At 36.6% G+C, this 21,825-nt stretch overlaps 1 protein-coding gene across 1 annotated transcript in view; it reads left to right on the plus strand.

The window, feature by feature from the left end:
• The window catches only part of dmd.1.S (dystrophin, gene 1 S homeolog), a 935,293-nt gene that overhangs the window by 207,679 nt on the left and 705,789 nt on the right, over window positions 1–21,825 (plus strand). Inside the window, exons 20-23 of the mRNA XM_041584187.1 lie at window positions 1,816–1,996; window positions 14,319–14,464; window positions 17,632–17,844; window positions 18,676–18,789. Of these exons, the coding sequence (XP_041440121.1) occupies window positions 1,816–1,996; window positions 14,319–14,464; window positions 17,632–17,844; window positions 18,676–18,789 (654 nt within the window). The remainder of the gene's footprint in view (window positions 1–1,815; window positions 1,997–14,318; window positions 14,465–17,631; window positions 17,845–18,675; window positions 18,790–21,825) is intronic.

The following is a 21,825-nucleotide window of genomic DNA, read 5'->3' on the forward strand; positions in this document are numbered from 1 at the left end:
ATTTTCGCGGGCGTTTGGCGAATTTATTCACTCGGCGCGAATCGCGCAAATTCGCCGTGAATTCGCGCCTGGCGAATAAATTCGCCCATCACTAATGGAGACCTAACAGAAGCAGCAGAGTCAGTTTTATTTATGAATCAATACATAAAAGTCTAAGCAAATTCCTTTTGTAGGCACTTCAATTAAGATTTGTGGTAAATGGGCTCTTGTAGGACCATAGCCTTTAAACACAGATGAAAAACTAAAGAGCTTGGTAGTACAGAAAATAGTGAAGCATTTAGCACATCAAGGTTGGTACTTTTTTTAGTCAGTTTACACACACCTATTGGCTTTTTGTTTTAACATTTTCACCTATTTAAACATTTATAAACTAAACTAGCAATTATCATTTGCTAGTCATTAACTGTACTGTTGTTTATAATGTAGAACTTCTGTGATAATTCTTGATTTTAAATAAAGCCACGCAACATCATTATTACATTTAATGAGTATAAAACCTCTCACCTGGTTTATTACAAACTTTTCAGTAAATCCTGGATCCCTCTTCAACATCTGCTCTCTCCAGTGTTTATGTTTAACCTGCTCACTGATACACCTCCCTAGAAAATAAGCCATTGCAGGTCCAGATTAAGGGAGTTATTGGCTAAAACTCAAGTTTTTCTCACTTTCCTATTAAAAAAAACTTGACCTAACTCCAATCCACGAATTTGGCTAATTTACTAATAATTTTTCTTGAAAAAAATGGGTTTGAGAAAAAACTCAACAAAATTGAGTGTCAATTTGAATCATTGGACTTTTTTAATTGTTGCATGGCAAACACAAATTTATCAAGTTTGTCACTGAAAAACGCTAGTTATTCAAGTTTTCAAAACAAAACCAGTGTCAAATACCCCACAACTCCTAAAATTCATGAAGGTTTATAACATTTTCAAATGGTTCAGCTACCATTGTCTTTTACATTAATTCAAAAGGTTTTAGATGGTGTATTTTTGGATTCTGACTTTCAGTAGCTTCGGGGCATGATACATTTTTTCACAAAAAAAAAAAAATCAAGTTTCAATAAATAACCCACTAAATCTTGTTTGATAACTAGTGTATAAACAGCATTGTTAATGGAAATGAATCGGGAAATATTTTTTCTCTTCAAGATTTGTATTAATATTAGTTGTACACCCCCACCCTAGCATCATATTGTTTTCCTAGCAGCCCATTGTGATGCCAAAAAATGTCTGAGTGCATCATGTCACACAGCACAATCTGGCTATTTTTGCTTTCGGGAGAAACAATTTCTCCATCATTTATATTGCAGTACTAAAAATTTAAGACTACATTTGACACTGATAACACAGTCCTAACTAAACGTTTATTACTTTCTTGTCACTTAGGTCCAAAGTAACATTTTACATAATGGTGTGTTTCATATAAGAATACCATACCTGTACTTGGTTCTGTACTTGCAAATTATCTGACTATTAGCTTGCCCTATTTTCAATGGTTGATTTAGCAGTCAGACCCTTGCTTTAAAAGTAGATATAAGATTAAAAGATCCACCCGTTTGGTATTTTAGCGATATGCTCACCTCGATCGAATGACGGTTGCCACTATGCAGGTTGTTGGGAAAATGACTACATCAATGGGAAAATCAAACTTGCCCAAGCCCAATTTGGTTGCATGTTCATTTGTTTATGGGTTTTTTTAAAACCATTATTTTATTTGTTTTTTTAATTTGGAATTATTATAGTTCTGTATGATATTATAACATTTACATGTGATTGTTACATACAATTAAATAGTTTCCTACCATTTGCAAAACAGGATGAAGTTGCCCATCTGTCGGCTCTTAAACCTGAAATCGGATCTTTGCAAGTTCAGGGAACAGAACTAAAAGAAAAGGAACAGAGGCCAATGTTTCTGGAAGCAGATGTAGCAACTTTTGTTAATCACTATAATCAAGTTCTTTCCAGCTTACAATCAAGAGAAAAACAGCTTCAGAACAGTAAGTACTACCAACAAATATATGGAGCCATCTTTATTAAGTAATGTAAAACTATAAGAATCCTTATGGTCTGTTCATGTCAGTAAGTTGTATGTTATCTTATGAATTAACACTTGCGAAAATATTATTTACAAAAAAAAATGACTATGGTTATTAGGGGACTGTCAGTAGAAAATCAGAGAAAACGACCGCTCCAGCTCACCGCTCTTCCCCTTGACCAGGTGCTCTATCATCAGTGTCCCCACTGTATATTAATCAAAACACTCCACAGGCAGACAGCACTTCTGGACAATGTTTATTGTGGTAAACTGCTGAAAACAGCCTAACACATTTTGGGATTAGATTCCTTAATCATAGGTTCAATGAATAAAGGATCTAATCCCAAAACGTGTTAGGCCGTTCGCAGCAGTTTACCACAATAAACATTGTCCAGAAGTCTGCCTGTGGAGTGTTTTTATATGGTTATTAGGGGCCTCTTTATTGAACCTTAAATACTCTAGTTACAACCTGTCAAAATCATGTAAAAGTCAATGGCAGATGTCCCTTTAAAAATTTGAAGATGGTTCTTGTCTTCATTCGATGGTCTTGGGCAGATTTTTGTTCAATAAAACAAAAAAGTTGAGTTTTTCGGGCGACAACTCAAAATAGTGTCAACGATTATAGTGTCAAATCAAATAAATGCATTTGGCACAAGAAAAAAACATTATAAAAAATATGGAAAAAAGATGGCCATTAATTCCATTTGGCATGACAATAAACACGGCAAAAACACTAACTCCAATGCATTTCATTTTTCATGAAATTTTGTCATGACTACCTTTGATCTCCAAATAGTTGCAGAGGCTTTTTTTACCCGATCATCCAGCATCTCACACACAACTTCATTTTTGACCCCCTACAAAGTGGCTTCTTCCCAATACACTGTCTTTGCTCTTCTCAATCTATACTATGTCTCTAGGATAACGTATTCAGTGATTGGACACATATACAGCCTTGCTGATGATATCTACCATTGTACTCCAGCAGACCTTTCTTCTTCTGTACTTTCCCATGTTACACACTGCTTTTCTCTATTTTCTTCCAGATATCACAGCACCAGTCACAGCCCCTTTTTAAATTGTAATTAATTATGTTTCCACCATCATATTTTCCTGTACTTCAGGTTTCAGTCACAGTCAACAACATCACATTTCACTCAACCACATTGGCACTAAAGGAGTTATTTTTCACTTCCTTCTGGCGTTAATATCCAAACCTTTGCTAGATCCTGTTGCTTTCATGTGCGCAACATTACCTGTATATGACCTTCAACTTTAAAACAACTACAACCTAATTTTTCTCTTATTACTTCCCACCTTGCCTTCTGCAACATTGCAGCCATTCCAATATACCATCTTTCACAAGTTCAAACTGTTCTAAATGTTGCCACTTAGCATCCATTAATCTGACTGTCCCATGTCAGCTGCTCTTCTGTACAGGTCTTTTCACTGGCTCTCTATTTTCTTGCAAATCAGATTCAAGATGTTTACATTCACATTCAAAGATGAAGCCTCTTTCTATGCAATTAGCTCGTATCTCAAAATACACACCTTCACGCAACCTAGACTCTGTTTTTGACCTACGCCTCTCTTTTAAACATCTCAATGTCTCTGGAACTCCCTTCCACATCTCTACCATTCCCTTAAAATATCAAACTAGCTTAGCATATCCCATGCACCCTGGTTGAACAGTGTAAAGATATGAATTAATGTGTGTGCTCTCAAACAGATCCCATAGTAATCTGATACTGACACAGTGTCATGTGACATGATCTTTGTCTGCTATTGCAGAAGTGTTAAAAAAAGTTTTGTCTTCTTGAAGCAAGAGAAGCATGGTGTCTGTGTGCAGTTTCTCTGTCTAAAGAAAGCTGCAGGCTCATGTGAGATTGAGCTACAGGTTGTCCCATCTCTTAAGCAGAATGGCAATAAACAGAAATGATATTACCAAGAATCAGTTATTTTTACATTTCCTCACCATTTATATTGTAAACTTGTGTGAACAGTCCCCTGATCTAATTTTTATACTGTAACCCTTGTTTGTTTAATTATTCTATTGTTATTATTATTATGTATTAATGCATTTGTTGCGTAATTGACGATGCTATATAAATACTGCAAATGATGATGATAATTTATTATTTTCTGCTATAAAGTCAGAATCTGCATGCTGACTGACATGAGAACTATCATGCTTCTTATGTTTAATCTTGTGTCTCTTAATATGTGGACTGCACCTCAATGCAATGCTTCTTTTGCATATCCCATTCACTTAATAGGGTATCACTTTGAGTTATGACTATATTTTATTAGCCCGTAGCATACATTTCGTAACAGATATCATTCTTCATATTCATACACAAACACCCAGACTATAAAAGAAACCACAGGTACAGACTATCTAATCCGGCAACCCGTTATCCAGAAAGGTGCAAATTATGGAAAGTGCTTCATCCTAACTAAAATGCAGGAATGCATATTGCCGGTGAAACAATACCATTGGGTTTAGTTAATATATACATTTTTTAGCAGATTAAGGTATGGCAACCCACATTACAGAAACCCCAGGTCCAAAGCATTCTGAATAAAAATCTCATGCTTGTACTTGTATTTAAATATGCTTTTGCAAAAGTAACTGGTAAAGCCTTATTTCTTAGGTTGTTATTAATAACATTATCACAGTGCTTAATGGAGCAAAGCTTGTCTCCCCATCTACCAATGTGACAGCAAATCTATTCAATAAAATATTTCTTACAATGGCTGTTTCAAAAACAGCTGCGATCCAAACCTAAAAACTGGTGATACATATTAGCTATTTTGCAGTATACCACTTCAAATAAGGTTTAAAAGCATAAAAAATGAAAACACATTGAATTACTCAATCCCACTTCCATCTAGTATTTGGAAAAACTGAGTGAAAATTGATATAAATTGGAAATGGAAGCTAATGCAATGTCTTTTGAATGCTAGCTGTACTATATTGAATTTGTCTTTGGACTTTAGATTACATTAACAGAAGAAATTTGTATTTTGCATTACTGGAGTCATTGTGCTTTGTTCAAAGCAGGTCCTTTTAACTGTGTGATTGCATGATAACTATAAAGGCAAGTTGCAGCAATGTGATTTTTTTTGTTCCAATCCTATATTTTTCTATAAACACTATATTTTTTGTTAGCATGATAAATAATTCAGTGGCTATATTGTTTTGTATGAAAACCTTTTTCCCTGCAAAAACAGCAAAAATATTTAAAACTATTTATATGCAATGGGCTTGATATGGACTTCAGCTTACTTTATTTTGTTATAATGGCTAAACCTGAAAATATGTAGCGCTGTGCCTTGTAGTATGTAGCATACCATTATTAAATATTAATGTTCTTTCCAGACAACGCAAAGAAATCCAAAACTTGTATTGAGTTCAGCTAAAGGTAATGCCTAATCTAAGCATCAGTGGATGATATAATTCAAACTTTCATTGCATTTTTTAAGATGAAGAACATTAATAGAGAGCTATTTTATGGTCTCTGATTATGGCACATTTTATTAAGGGCATTTTGATTATCATGAGAAGGATGTGACAAAAACAAAATCAAAACACCTTTTTCTTCCGGCAGGCACTTCACATTCACTTGTAAGGAAATATGCTGTCCAAGCTATTCTCACTTTCAACAGAAAAGTGTTTTCATTTTGTAGATCTCTGGCTTGGAATTAAAACTGTTATTTGGTTTCTAAGGGACTAATTACTCATGGTTGCTAAGGGATTCATTATTTTTGCTACCATGAAGCCATTTGGTGGCGGATAAAATATTTGCAAAAGAGTTTTGCAAACTGCGAATTTAAGTTACTGTCAACTGTCGAAAAAAAGCTCATTAGGATTGGGCTGTTCAACTGGTGGCCCATGGGCCAAATGCGACCCCCCCTTGTGTGGTCACCCACATGAAAGTCTGCCTGCTGTGATTTCTTACCTTCTTCTGCCCAACCAAATGACATTTCTTGTCAGCAGTACAGCTAATTGGAAATCTTTACTGAGACACAAAGTCACACATTGGGTAGGTTAAGGCGGTAGAAAAGGCAAAGCCATCAACTAAAATAAATAAATAAATTATATGTTCACTTTCATGTTTTTCACTGTTGAATTAATTCTAAACATTAATGCAATGCATTTCATCCTCAGGGGTTTAAAACATAGAAATCATCTTAATGTTTCAATCTAAAAGTTATCCCTTTTTTTTTACAGTATTTTAAAAAGATGAAAATAATTTCAAGCAAGGTTAAAGAGTTCTTAATAATGAACAGTATGTTAACAGAACCCCACTAAAACTTCTACGTTCCTTTAAATACATTTAACACAAGAAATTAAATATTGTTTTTTAAGTTGCAGCTCTAATTAATTATAGTGAATGTTGCATTTTTATTATGTTCAAGTTTGATCTAGTTTTTTAGTTGATTTAGCTTTGTTGTTTTTTCTTGTTCTGTTTAAGCATTGGTTTACCTCTTTCATTAACCTTTAAAAATAATAATTTTAAAGACAAGAGGGGTCATGTACACTTTGTACATTTTATAGTTTCACCAGTGCACAGTATATTTTATAACATTTTTTGAGAATCTGTTTATCAAAATGATGGCATTTGTTATATTACCCCATAAATGTTTCACTAAGCACTAGAACACTTTATGATTTTTGGTTTTTTGATCTTCAGCTACAAATAACATATACTGTAGCAGTGTCCTGCTATCTCACAAAGAATTATCTATTAAAAGAAGTAAAAAAATAAAAGTAATGTTAAGGATCCACCAAAATGACAAATAGTAACTGTATTATTATAATTATTGCCACTAGGGGGCTTGAATTCACACGTGTAACTAGTAAAAATAGCTAAAAACTAGTATTGTACGAATTCAGAAGAGTATTTTGAATTCTGAAGCTTTTTAAACAACTTTGAAATTAGTCAATACTGAATAGTTCCTGGTTTTATTTTTACAAATTTGCTTTTCTCTGCTTCATTTCTCATCGAAAAGAGAGGTAGAGAAAAAAATAACCGTTATAATGAAAAGCTACAAAGCAAGACCAAATACAAATTGTCTTTACTGAGTTGACTGTATAGGCATTCAGACAATGTCCAAATAATTTTGGTTGAGCTTAATCAAATATAAAATACAAAACGTAGAAAATAATATCAGGCAAGGACTGTATGGGACCAAGAACCTAAGAGATGAGATCCGCCAATTTGTCCCACCATTTGGGAGGCTACATTGCTATAATATGTATGTATTAGAGACATAAAATGGAATATTCTTTGTCAAAACACCAATGTATGGTTAAGAAGGTTCAGAGGACAAAGTCAAACAAACTGGGGCAAATTTACTAAAGGGCAAAGTGGCCGTCGCTAGCAAAAATTTGCCAGAAATTCATTCCGCAGGAACATTGGCAATTTACTAACAGGTGTAGAGGACAATTCACTAGCAAAAGTGTACATCGCAAAAAAAATTTCACATCCTTTTGCCATTTGAATTTTGCTCAGGTGAACAATCGTAACTCTGTAAATTCACTAAAGTGTGAATTTTCCATTATGTTACCCCAGAATTTCCTCTGCCAGCTTAGATAAAGCAACATCCTCCTCTCTCTTATGGCAGTGACATCATATCCTGTATTCTGAAAAGTTAAGAATCATCCTGTGTGGCTTAATACAGAGGTAAAGATGTTAATGGGAAAGAAGAGAAAGGCATTTAAAAACTACAAATCTGTAGGGACAGAAGCTGCATTTAATGAATATAAACACTGTAATAAATGTTGTAAATCAGCAATCCGGAAGGCTAAGAAAAGAAATGAAGAGTTAATTGCGGTGGAGGTGAAAACTAACCCTAAAAAGTTTTTTAAATATATTAATAGTAAAAAGATGCAGGTTGAGAGTGTTGCTCCATTAAATAATGGTACCAGTATGGTTGTAACAGATACAGATAAGGCAAATGTGTTAAATCAGTTCTTTTCTTCAGTGTATACAATAGAGGAGTCTGGGTTCACAGGCTCACTTAATAACTGCACGAATGGTTCAGCTCAATCTAGTCAGTGGCTGACTCAGGATATGATTCAAAAAGCTTTAATACAAATTAATGTAAACAAGGCTCCAGGGCCTGATGGCATACACCCCCGGGTACTAAGAGAGCTTAGTTCAGTTTTAGACCAGCCCTTATTTCTGATTTTCTCAGATTCACTGTCATCTGGTATGGTGCCTATGGATTGGAGAAAAGCTGATGTTATTCCAATATTTAAAAAGGGATTACGATCTCAGCCTGGCAATTATAGGCCAGTAAGCTTGACATCTGTGGTGGGCAAATTATTTGAAGGCTTGTTAAGGCATCACATTCAAAATTTTGTCCTAATGAATGGCATTATGAGCAACAATCAGCATGGCTTTATGAAGGATAGGTCATGTCAGACAAATTTGTTTGCATTTTATGATGTGGTAAGTAAGATTCTGGATAGTGGGGGGGCAGTAGATGTGATCTATTTGGATTTTGCCAAAGCGTTTGATACTGTGCCCCACAAACGACTGCTTTCTAAACTAAGGTCTGTTGGGCTTAATGAAGTCGTTTGCACATGGATAGGAAACTGGCTACAGGATCGGGTACAGAGGGTGGTTGTTAATGGGACATTCTCTACTTGGAGTAAGGTTCTTAGTGGGGTCCCCCAGGGCTCAGTATTGGGTCCACTTTTATTTAACTTGTTCATTAATGACTTAGGGGAGGGTGTTGTAAGTAATGTATCAGTGTTTGCAGATGACACAAAATTATCCAGCCCAATTCATTCCATCCAGGATGTGGCATCCTTGCAACAGGATCTTGACAAACTGGCAATCTGGGCAGCTAAGTGGCAAATGAGATTCAATGTTGATAAATGTAAAGTCATGCACCTGGGATGTAAAAATATCCAAGCCACTTATACCCTTAATGGGACTGCACTAGGCAAATCCATTATGGAAAAGGACCTTGGAGTCCTTGTAGATGATAAACTTGGCTGTAGCAAGCAATGCCAGTCAGCAGCATCAAGGGCAAATAAGGTCTTGAGCTGTATTAAAAGGGGCATAGAGTCCCGGGAGGAGGGGGTCATTCTTCCACTGTATAGAGCACTTGTAAGGCCCCATCTAGAATATGCCGTACAGTTTTGGTCTCCATCACTCAAACAGGACATTATTGTATTAGAGAGGGTACAGAGAAGGGCAACTAAGCTGGTAAAAGGTATTGAAAATCTTAGCTATGAGGAAAGACTGGCCAAATTGGGGATGTTCATGCTGGAGAAGAGGCGCTTAAGGGGTGATATGATGACTATGTATAAATATATAAGGGGATCATATAACAATCTCTCTAATGCTTTATTTACCAGTAGGTCTTTCCATCTGACACGAGGTCACCCATTCCGATTAGAAGAAAAGAGGTTCCGCCTAAATATTCGTAAGGGGTTTTTTACAGTGAGAGCTGTGAAGATGTGGAATTCTCTCCCTGAATCAGTTGTACTGGCTGATATATTAGATAGCTTTAAGAAGGGGTTGGATGGCTTTTTAGCAAGTAAGGGAATACAGGGTTATGGGAAATAGCTCATAGTCCAAGTTGATCCAGGGACTAGTCCGATTGCCATTTTGGAGTCAGGAAGGAATTTTTCCCCCTCTAAGGCAAATTGGAGAGGCTTCAGATGGGTTTTTTTGCCTTCCTCTGGATCAACTGGCAGATAGGTAGTTAATAAAGAAAAAAAAAAAAAAGGTTGAACTCGATGGACATGTGTCTTTTTTCAACCTTACTTACTATGTTACTATGTTACTATGTTATAAAAATGGAAGAAAAAAAAAACGCTGGCATTTTTTCATGTTTTAAAGTGGGATTGTGTTTAAAAGTTGTAACTGTTAAATATTTTTGTTTTAATTTTTTAAGCATTTGAGGGGCATGTCACATTTGTTTTAGGGTGGGCTCATGTCTAGGGCATTTGAGGAACTCTTTTGACTTTATTTTGCTTCCTTGGACATTTTTAATAATAAGTGGCCACTTCAAGCATTTGCACCATCACTAATAAAGGCCCTATTCAAATGGAAGCCTAAGGGGCCGATTCACAAAGGGTCGAATATCGAGGGTTAATTAACCCTCGATATTCGACTGGGAATTAAAATCCTTCGACTTCGAATATTGAATTCGAAGGATTTTAGCGCAAATAGTGCGATCGAATGATCGAAGGATTATTCCTTCGATCGAACGATAAAATCCTTTGAATCGAACGATTCGAAGGATTTTAATCCAACGATCGAAGGAGTATCCTTCGATCAAAAAAAGTTAGCCAAGCCTATGGGGACCTTCCCCATAGGTTAACATTGAGTTCGGTAACTTTCAGATGGCGAACTAGGGGGTCGAAGTTTTTTCTTAAAGAGACAGTACTTCGACTATCGAATGGTCGAACGATTTTTAGTTCGAATCCTTCGTTTCGAAGTCGTAGTCGAAGGTCGTAGTAGCCCATTCGATGGTCGAAGTAGCCCAAAAAACACTTCAAAATTCGAAGTTTTTTACTTCGAATCCTTCACTCGAAGTCAGTGAATCGGCCCCTAAGTGTACTAACAAAGTTTTGCTGGCCGAAATGATCGTTATCGAAAGTTTGCTATGAAATGCTCATGCTGGCGAATTTATACTAGCGAAACTTTGCCAGCATTTGGCTGCTGAGACGTAATCTTGCATTTTGATGAATTAGCGTATGCGCTGCGAATTAATGTTTGACTAAGTGGCGCAAAGTGTGATGAAGCCTTCCGAGGTGAAAATTCGCCCTTTTGTGAATTTGCCCGATTTATTAATGGTCAAATTGGATGCAAAATCCATAATCAGAAAACAGAATTGAATAAATAGCATACTTACTGTATCTATTCCTCCAGACTTTTTTTTAACATTTTCCAAATACAAAGTGAAGTTTTTGTGAAGTTAAAAAAATCAAATATACTGTAACTAAGAGGCATGGATGAAATACAAAATGATGGTAGATGAGATGGATAACAAAAGACACCCTATATCTGATCTTCAAGACGAAGAATAATTAATAACAGAAGCAGCATCTAATGACAGTGTAACTTTTACTCTAGTCTAAAGATGACTGCAAGTGCTTTTATTGAGGAAATTTGCTTTTATTGAGGAAATTTGCAGATTTCCTCAATAAAAGCACTTGCAGTCATAGTTACTGCTCTGGATTGGTCCTGCTTCTTACAACTATATCTTTTGAGACATTTTGGGGTATGGACACAGGATATCCCTTGCAGGAAAATCCATCATTAATTGAAAAAGGGGGAACTACAGTATACCTTTAACTTTTACTCTACAAGGTAGATCTGCTCAGTAAAAGAGGTATAAGATTCAGGGAATTAAAAACTATGAAGAGGAAAGGAGAAGTGCCTTTCTGTAGTCTAGCAGATATTTATTATTATAATAAAAAACCACTACATTTGCTGAATGCAGTTCTTGTATAATCCAAAGTGATAAATAACTGCATAGGTATACAATATTAAAAAGCAGATTACAAACATGTTTCATAGCTTAAATGTTCCTTCTCTCTCAGAAGTGTATTCTATATTTTTGCTTAAAAAGAGAACTAAAGCATAGTGACAAGGCCCTAGTGAGAAATATGCATTAAAACAAGTTGATGGAAGTTCACATTGTTAAAACTGCCACCTTAAACTCTGCAAGCCCCCTGCATATAATCATTACCATCAGCAATTTATATAACACCAACAAGTTACATAGTGCTTTACATTAATTTATAACAAACAGGAGTCTTGCAATAATTTAAAAAAACAAGGGAGGAAGAATAAAATAGGATCGGAGGGCCCTGCTCATAATAGCTTACAATCTACAAGCCGTAAGATGCAATAGACAAGGCCTAAAATAAGAGATGGAATACAACTTTTAGTTGCATATAAATTAAAGTAAGGTCACAAGCAATGTTGACTAGTGATGAGTAAAACATTTTGCCAAATTTTACAAAAAAGACATACTGTACATTATCATAATAATATTGTTGCGCATCATAAAAAAATTTGTCGCCAATAGACTTCAATGTATTTGGTGAATTTGTTGATGTTCCCCTACTTTTCAGCAAATTGAAACAGGTCAGATTCACCTATCACTAATGTTGATGAGATGAAACAAATAGGATTTGGCATGAATTTGAATGTGGAGTTTAAAAGACAGACGGGAGACTAATATAATTCCTAGACAGCATGTCCCTATTGTTGATTGAAAGGCGATGTTGTTGACTTTGAGTGGAACCTGACATACAGTGGTAGATGACGGTGTATTTAGTACAGGCTAAAGGTGGTACTGAAGTCCAATAGACTGAAAATTCATTTAAAAAAAAAAAGGAGTATTGAGTGAAAATGGGGCCTAAGAGTAGTGAAGGGCGAATTTGTGCCGTTGTGCCGAAAAATTTGCAAAACTCATTTTTGACACCGGCGTCCATCTTTTTGATGCTGGCGTCTGTTTTTGCTGCTGGCGGCCGTTTTTTTTCCGGCAACAATTTTTTTTGCCGCCGGCGAATTTTCGCCAGCTAAATAAATTTGCGAATAAATTCGCCCATCACTACCTAAGAGTGATCTTGAGGAATAGAGAGAGGTGAACTGGAGAAGCATCTTTAAATAATTGGTCAGAAAGATAAGATTTGAACCATGATAGAGCAGTCTAATGAATGGCAGCTGAGTGCAAAATGTCTAAGAGGAGTGGGTGGTCAACTGTGTCAAAAACTGCAGAGAAATCTATAAGGATAAGTATTGAATTCCTTCAGACTTGAGACATTTATTGGTTACTTTGGTGACGTTTCTGTTAGGCATGTTGGATGGAAACCAAATTGCAGGCTTCATTAATGGAGTAAGATACTGGACAAGGTGGCTTTAAACAAGCGTTTCCAGTAGTTTGGAAGCAAATGGATGTACAGATATTTGGAATGAGAATAATTAGTGCTTGTTTATATAAAGCTGGAAAGGTGCCTGCATTAAGTGAAAAGGTTTATGGGTAAGTGCAGGGCTGAATGCTTCAATAATTGGACAAAAGAAGTGAGAAAGTGTAGGGAAAAAGGAGCAAGTAGTGGTGTTGGAGCAGACTAGACAATTACTAACTTCTTCTACTATTGCAGTGGTTAAAGAGTGTAAAATGCATGTGCCTTATACAAATTAACATCCCACACCAAGTTCACAGTGGCTCTTACTCGTGCCACTTGTGTCTGCTACCAATGTACCAATTTATTTTAACAGGGATCCAAGGCATTATGCTAAGGTCCTACCCACCTGAGTACCTAGACTCAATGAGTGTCACGTTGGGAATTACCCCTCACTAAGCTTCCCTGGTGGAGGACCAAACTGCCACTTTCTTTGTCTCATTCACAGTGTCCCTAATCCCCAATTTCATTAAGGATCAAGTTATTTTAAATTCTTGCCTCGGGTTCTCCAGCAGCATCCAACCCGGCACCAGGTGGAGTTCAAAGACTAAGATACATTAGCTTTCTTACATTATATAACCTATTGACTAGAACTGGTAACTAGATCCCTTGCCCAGTTGTGGAATCTTCCCTTCAACAGGGCTTAGGTTATAGAAACTGGAACTTCCCAAGCCAGCAAAGGAACAAATCCCTAAAGCCCCCTAAAACCGCATCAGGTTAAAAACATAGTCTGTAACATTTACTAAAACATTTTGTTTCAAGTTTATATCATACTGTGTCCTCTGTTATAGAGTACTTATCCTTCAAGTTTAGCATCAAAAATAGGCCCCGGGAGGATTCCTTCTTTTGCTCCTAAATTTTTTATCAGCAAATATAATCAAAGAAATCCCTAATGTACTATCGTTAAAAATGTTTTATGGTTCTAAAATACTAAAAGGTTTATATTGTTATACTTGACGGAAAGCTATATTTTAAAATTTAGTATTGTTTTTTTCAAAGTAATTATCGAATGAAAACCAGCCCAAAACCCTTAGAGATCAAGAAGGCAAGAAACATCTTAATATTGTAAAAGGGACATCTCATCTGCCATTGACTTTTATATGATTTTGACAAATTTTAGCTGAAGTTTTTTTGGATTCAGGTTTTTAAAAGTGTACCTTCTCTTTTCCACATGCACAACACCAGTCGGAGTCTATAAGGCATGTCTGGATAAATATCTGCAGTCAATCTCTAATTTATCATTAAAATTAATATTTTTAATCTATACAAGTGTATTAGAGCATCTGAATATATTTGATAATATATAATAAAATATGTACTTAACATGCTCTCCCTTTAGTTCTAGACAGTTTACCTCCTACACAATACACAGAGAAAATGAGCACTATCCTTATGTGGATCCAGCAGTCCGAAACCAAACTCGTTATACCTCAGGTCACTGTTACTGAATGTGAAATCATGGAACAACGACTCAGGGAGCTAAAGGTAAGTACAGTAATGCTGCAATAGTCCCAACAAAGGAAGCTTGTTTGCATAAAGGGATTTTGATGAAAAATAAACACTGTTGATATAGTTACTGTAGAAATAAATAATTGGGGAATTTGATATGGCCAGGTTAACCAAATGTATATGTAGCTAGCATAAAACAACATACATTGAAAGTGTTCAAACACCTTCCTGATCAATATCATATTCCAAAATCAGGGGTATGAAGTTACTTGTTGGGTAATTCAGTTACCAGAGACCACGTGAGGTCAAAGACCATGTTTATGTGACAAAAGCTCAGTGGATTCTGAACTCACAAACAGTCAGAACCCAGAACAAAGAGATCCAGGCCCAGATTTCCATACTTAGATGCTCTAGGCCGCTGGATCCGGTCGCCCTGAGGGCGTGCTCGCGTGCCCCCTCCCTCCGCTCGTGTGCATGCGTTGGAGCACTGGGAATTACAGAAGTATGCATCCTGAGCACTCTGTAGGTTGCAGCTGGGCGGCATGCTGCACCTAAAATCTTGTCACCCTTGGCCTGGGCCTGAAGAGATCACAGGGTTTTTTTTATAGACTTGTACATGACATGAGTAAGGGAGTGAAAGGGAGTTACTGGTGAGAAGGCATAAATCATAGCACAGAAAAACAAAAAGGTGCTCTTATGGCCAAACAGGTGGTAGTGGTTGGAGGGGGGGGGTGTCACTGGGGAGTCTGTAAACAAGGAATTGTATTCTTTCTCAACAGTTCATGTTGAAAATTCTATAACGGAATTCTGCTTACTATAAAGGGTTAGTGTATAGATAATATAATGCAAAGTGTATGCATAGAGTGCAAGGTAAGAATGGAAAATAGACTACTTAATGCCTTCCTTGCTAGCCCCTCATGAATACAGTGCTGCCTAATGCAGCACTGTATGGAACACATGCATGGCACTACCCAAAAAGGACCGCAGAGATTAAAGCCAATAATTCACTGAGCAAGGCAGGACTAGAAGTGCAGAAAACATGTCTGATTGTGCCTTTTTTGTTCTTTGCACCCTGTCTTCCACTAAGTAAATGACTCCTCTTTTTTGGTTGTCTGTACAAGCCTAAGGCCACAACAGCCCTGAAAGTAGTGAGGATATGGGGCTTTAAATATGTCCTAAGTAGCTCCCCATTTTTTTTCCATTTGATTTGCAGCACATCCCCTGGGCTGCTGCCAGTAACCTAAGCATAACAACCAAATCACAACAGTATGCATACAGTATACAATTAATGAATATATAATTTATTAATAATCAGCCTATAGCATCAGCTTCACTTTCTAATATGTTTTTGATGATATCAGACAACCTCTAAGCTTAGCTTAACAACAGCAGCACTGAGCACGCTGAGCATGTACAGTGTCACTGACACTCATAAAATTCTAACTGGATCAGGATATTAGGATCTGCTGTAAAATAATTAAAAGGAATGGATTGCTGCTGAGCTATTACAGCAAATGTTGAGCAGAAGTGAATTTTTTGGGGTAAAGGGTAGCATTAAATCAGTAATTTATGGTTTTGTTTTACACTGAACTACTGTACATGTATTTTGGTCTAATTAGCAATGTAAAGTAATAACAGAAGTTGCATATTGGCTCCATTTAATTGTATAGGCAAGAAAATGGCGCAAAAGATTTTTTTTTATTATATAAAAATTCAAGGATAATTGTCAATGTGAACAAAATATTGCAAATTCTACTTGATATGTTGCATAGCAATGTAGGCACAAAACTGAAGGTTGCTAGTATAGACTTGCCAGTATAAACATGTATAGACTAACCTACAATGTAAATTAGAGCTGTGTACTTTATGCCTTGTCAGTGGCAGGTGTAAAGTGCATCTTCTTGCATCAAGCATCTCATTTACTTTAATAGGCACATTGCATGGCATTACTTATATACCTGTCAATTGCATCTGAAATAGTAAACGAGACTACAGTATGTGGTTCTCATTAACTATTATGGGCAAAAAAACCTAGAACAATTCACAAAGTTTTATTTCACACTGCATGGATCTAGATGCAAATCTATGCTTTAGCATGTGTGCAAAAACCTGCTTCTGTTCATAATGGATTGAAAGTTGAGCTCAGGACATTCTGAGTGTCAGACAGGCATGTATGTAATGAACATATGAAAAACTGCATGTTGCAATCTTGCCTTGCAACTCATTCAAATTAATAGGCACATCTGACTCATTGCTGCTAGGCACAAGACCATTTTTGCAGAACATCAATATGATCTTATTATCATCATGATCTAAATCATAAACAGGCACTCACTGTAGATGGGCGATTTAGAAATGCATATTATCCCATACCACATTCGATGCTCTGTCCTTTTTTATCATACACTTCTTTTATATAGTGTCATAACTTTACCATATCTCCTAGAAATTAGAGAGAAATTAAGCAAGCATGTATGCAGGGATGTACTATATAGCACTCCCCTTCATCCGCTTTTACTATTCTACTGATCTATGACTCACCTTTAGTTGTTTAAGTTACCATTTATGACATCTAGTCTGCTATCACACTTATCCCAATATTTTTTTTTTATTTCTAAAATATAAAAATATTGTAAAATATCAGCAATCCTAAAAAAAATGTTAGTAAGGCTCTATGATATATTGTTTTGTGTTCAGTGCAGAGGTATTGTAGCATTTTATTGAACCATCAGTACAATCACAGTAGTTATTTATGTGACATTTGTTGCCTGGCTGTGCACAGCTTGCAACAATCCAATCATGCTCCTATTGATCTTTCCTTTATAAATGTCTTACAATGATAATTCAGCGCACAAAAGGCTGCACTGCCGAGTCTTTACTTTGACCATCTCAAGATCTATAAATTTTGAATTCTCTATTTATACCTGTAAGGATTACAAACATATAATTTTAATTACACACTCTTACAGCTGGATTATGGGGGAAAGCAGCTTAAAGAAGATATGAAACCATATTTAGGACAATATAATCACACACTGAGAGCTGTATTCACACTGTACCTTAATGAAAACTGGACTTATTGCATTTCCTCTAGGACACTAGTACTTTTCACATGCAGATATTAAGCCTTACAGGACTTACATATTGAATTATTTGGAGTAACATTGCCAAAGAAAAGTAAATTGTCTTTTTTGCTTTGGTAGGCCTTACAAACTTCCCTGCAGGAACATCAAGTTGACCTGAATTATCTCAGTAAAACTGCAGAGGAGTTATCTAGAAAAGCACCAACTGATGTCAAACAGAAATATTTGACAGAAATCGACCTAATTCAAAACCGCTGGAAGACATTATCAAATCAGCTTGTGGGACAATGCCAAACATTAGAAGAATTGCTAAGCACATTAAAACAACATCAGGTACTGTGAAATTATTAGGTATTGTTTTGTTTTTTATATCAATACAAGTATTATTCAATTTGTACGATTAGAAACATTACAGTAAATAGCACTGAACTATATTAGGAGTGAATAAACAAGTGCATGTGATGTAAAACAATTAAATGACAGCCCTTTTGTGCCACAGTTAATTAAACTAGTTAATTAAACTTTCCTGTTTCCTACTAGGTTTTCTATCTTTTATTAAAAGCAGTAATTTTATTAAAGAGTAAGCTAGGTGTAGAATGTGTACCAGGTCAAGTTACCCATACCAACCAATCAGCAGGCAGCATTACAGGTCACCTCTTTGAAAGCAGAAAGCTGTAAACCATGGTCATCAGTCAGTCATTAGTTTTGTTCATCCATCTGCAAGTAAAACAAAGAAAACAAAAATATATTGTATTGCCATGGGTTGCTTCCTAGGTTCCACTTAGTGGAGTGTTAGTTAATGATTTAGAACAATGTCAATGACTCCCATTTGGGATTTCCATCACAATCAGAACTGCATAGTAGTGATGGGCGAATTTATTCACCAGGCGCAAATTCGCTGCAAATTTCCATGATTCGCCGCCGTCGAATAAATTCGTGAAACTGCCACGAAAATTCACCGGCGTCCAAAAAAAATGGACACCGGCGTCGAAAACGAGACGCTGGCGCCATTTTGCAAATGTTTCGACGTTTTTCGAATTTTTCAGGAAATTCATGAATTTTTTTGGCGAATCGAAACACCCCAAATTGCGTATCATTACTGCATAGTATTTGCAATAACTCATCTAGCATCTATAGTTTGAATTTTCACATTTTCATAAACAGAATGACATGAAAACTTTGAAAAAATGGATGGCAGAAGTTAATGTATTCCTCAATGAAGAATGGCCAGCCCTTGGGGATTCTGAAGCTCTTGAAAAACAGCTAGAACAATGTAGTGTAAGTATGCCTATCCCAATAATGTTAGAATAAATTTGATGAAAACAAATCTATATGCAAGGGCATTCTTGCATGCCACAAACATGCCCCAAACAGTTACTGTAATTGCAAAATATTACAGCTTCATGCATTCAATGATTCTGGTAGTTAGCAGCAAAAATCTGCTAATTTGATGCTGTCTTTCTTGTATTTTAAAAGGTCTCAAAAGAAAATATTTAATTAAGGTAAATGGAATTCATATTAATGTAAAAAATTCAAAAAAAATCCATGAGAGAAAACTTCCATGAACAGGGTCGGACTGGACATTGGGGGCCCACCGGGTCACAAACCTCCGGGGACCCTCACATGCATGCTTGAACGGCAATGCGCGGTGAGCCATAAATTTTATTTTTTGGGGCTGGCAGATCGGGTTTTTTTCCTGGTGTCCTGCTGGCCCAGTCCGACCCTGACCAGGAATCAGTCATATACTATGGCTCTAACATATCAAACCTGAGGATGTGAATAAAGTTTGACTTCATGCCCACCAGTCAGTCACACATGTGAAAGTCTATAGCTACGGTATATTGTAGCTTGTAAGACATACGGCTACATGAGTAACTATCTATGAGCAAGTAAAGGTTCTTTCCATACTTTGGATCTTAATACTTTAAGGTTTTTTTTTTAACAAAATCCAAAAATGTCTTTTAATTTTTTCAAAAATACTCAGACAAAATCCGCATGGATTTTTCCCCTTATTTATCAATACATTTTCCCAAATATTTCTTGTGTGGGAAAAAACTCTCTAAAATCATGAAAGAATTAGAATAGTACAATTTGACGCCCTGGATTTTCACATTATAGCCCGAAAACCACGGAATCTATGGATAAAACCCAGCAAAGATCAGGATATCTTCAGGACTTCTCCCATTGACTTCTACATAAATTCAGCAGGTCTAAGCTGGAGTACTTTTTTATTCTGACTTTTAACACCCTCTGGGTTTAAAAAATTCTGAAAAATATGCTTTTTTTCAATGAAAAAATTGTGTTTTACCATTTAAAGGGGACCCGTCACCCAAAAAAAAAATATTCCAAAACCTATTTTATCACGTTCGTCAAGCAAAATTAACTTTAATTACACTGTGTAAATTATTTGAATTTTGTTTCCTTCAATCTGGGAAATCATAATTATAGCAAGTAGGCAGGAGCAATTTTGTGGACACTGTAATTAAGCCAAGCCTTGTATCATCTCAGAATCTTGTTTGTGCACCAGAATGGGGGACCTGATGTCCATCCCCATGCCCTGGTTCAGGTCCGGACTGAGAATTAAAATAGGCCCTGGCATTTCAGGTACACAGAGGCCCAATCAGCCCACACAGAGGCCCAAACAGCCCCCACCAGCCCACTAAATACTGACTTTCTATGGGACCTTATAGCAGCCCCTCTGGCATTTGCCAGAACCCACAGATTGCCAGTCCGGGCCTGCCCTGGTTACACAATTAAATGGTTAAGAGAATGGTGGGGAATGTAGGGAGATCAGTGATATCTAGGAAGTGCTGAATGGAAAGTGAAAGTAACTGCCTACTCTGCCTCTATGCCTAACAGCTATGAATGCTTTAATAAAAAATACAATTTGGATTTCATGTTTAATTTGAAAATTATTTTTATTATACATTTTTTAATGTCTGAGTGACAGGTCCACTTTAAAAGGCCAATGAGATAAATTAGGACTTTGATAAGTAACCCCTAAATCTATCATTTAAATGTTAAATAAACCCAACAGGTTTGTTTTGGAACCATTATGGATTAATGCAACTTTGATGCCATCAAGTACAGTGTAGGACATGCTCTTGAATTTCCGGATAACAGATGCCATACATGTACATAGTTTCATCAACATTACTTTTAAATGTTGCTAGAAATTTGGAGGGTTCTAAAACAAGTCAATTAATTCTGAAAATTTAAAAAAAAACTTTAGGGATCATCCACAATGCATGCAGTATACAAAAAGTGCAACAAAGGCTGCAATGTTTGAGGCATTGTAAATAGCTAAAGAGCTCAAAAGGAGACCAAAGCACTGTCCTTAGATTCAAGTGTGACCAGCATTAGTTCACGTGCAATTCTATAGAGGCAGGTTGGGGATGGCCTGTAGGCATCCTCCCCTCCCATCTAATAGATGTATATACATTGCACATCATTCTGAGGTACAAGATAGGAGTGGTGAGATGCACAACCCCCCTTGTCCTAATCATCTGCCTTAAGGCACTTAGCAATAGAATTTCCATCAGATACTCAGTGCAGTATGCAATATAGAGGGGGGACTGGGTCATGTGCTCCATAGTGATCCATATACAGTATGAGCACTAAGGGTTATGCTTTTGCACCCCAGGGTCATAAATTACCCCTTTATTCTGTATGAATGCAGAAGAATCTATATTTATTGACTCAGATTGTACAACAGGGTTTTCCATGTTGCTTCATTTAAATTGAACAACGCACACCTTTTTCCATTGAAATGCATTCTGTGGTATGCTGTGCTATGGTGAACCCTAAACCTTCATATGCCATGTGAGTCTTGTCGTCAGTATGTATTTCCTACCTGTCACAAGAAATTTAGAAATGTTTCAAGTTTACTGTAGTGTCATAAATCCAAATGTAGAAGATGGCAAAAAGTATGCCCTAGCAGCGAGAGGATCATCCTGAGGTATGGCTAATTGTAGGCATATCAAAACAACAACCAAAGAAAACCAGGATAAGTAGAGAACTTGTGAGACCCTGTTAACTTCAAGCTAACCAGTTCAAATATAGTTATAGATAAACAGATTAAACATAACGTAGGGCGGGTGGCATAGGTGGATGGTGGGCGACTAGCTCCCACTCATTCCCCACGTAGTTAGGTAGGAACAATCCTGGGGGAACGAATGGTAGGGCGGGTGGCATAGGTGGATGGTGGGTGACTAGCTCCCACTCATTCCCCACGTAGTTAGGTAGGAACAATCCTGGGGGAACGAATGGCAGGGAGGGTTCTGGGATGGTACTAGGCATCACCACTAAAATGTA

This window comes from Xenopus laevis, chromosome 2S (assembly GCF_017654675.1).
Source record: "Xenopus laevis strain J_2021 chromosome 2S, Xenopus_laevis_v10.1, whole genome shotgun sequence".
NCBI lineage: Eukaryota > Metazoa > Chordata > Amphibia > Anura > Pipidae > Xenopus > Xenopus laevis.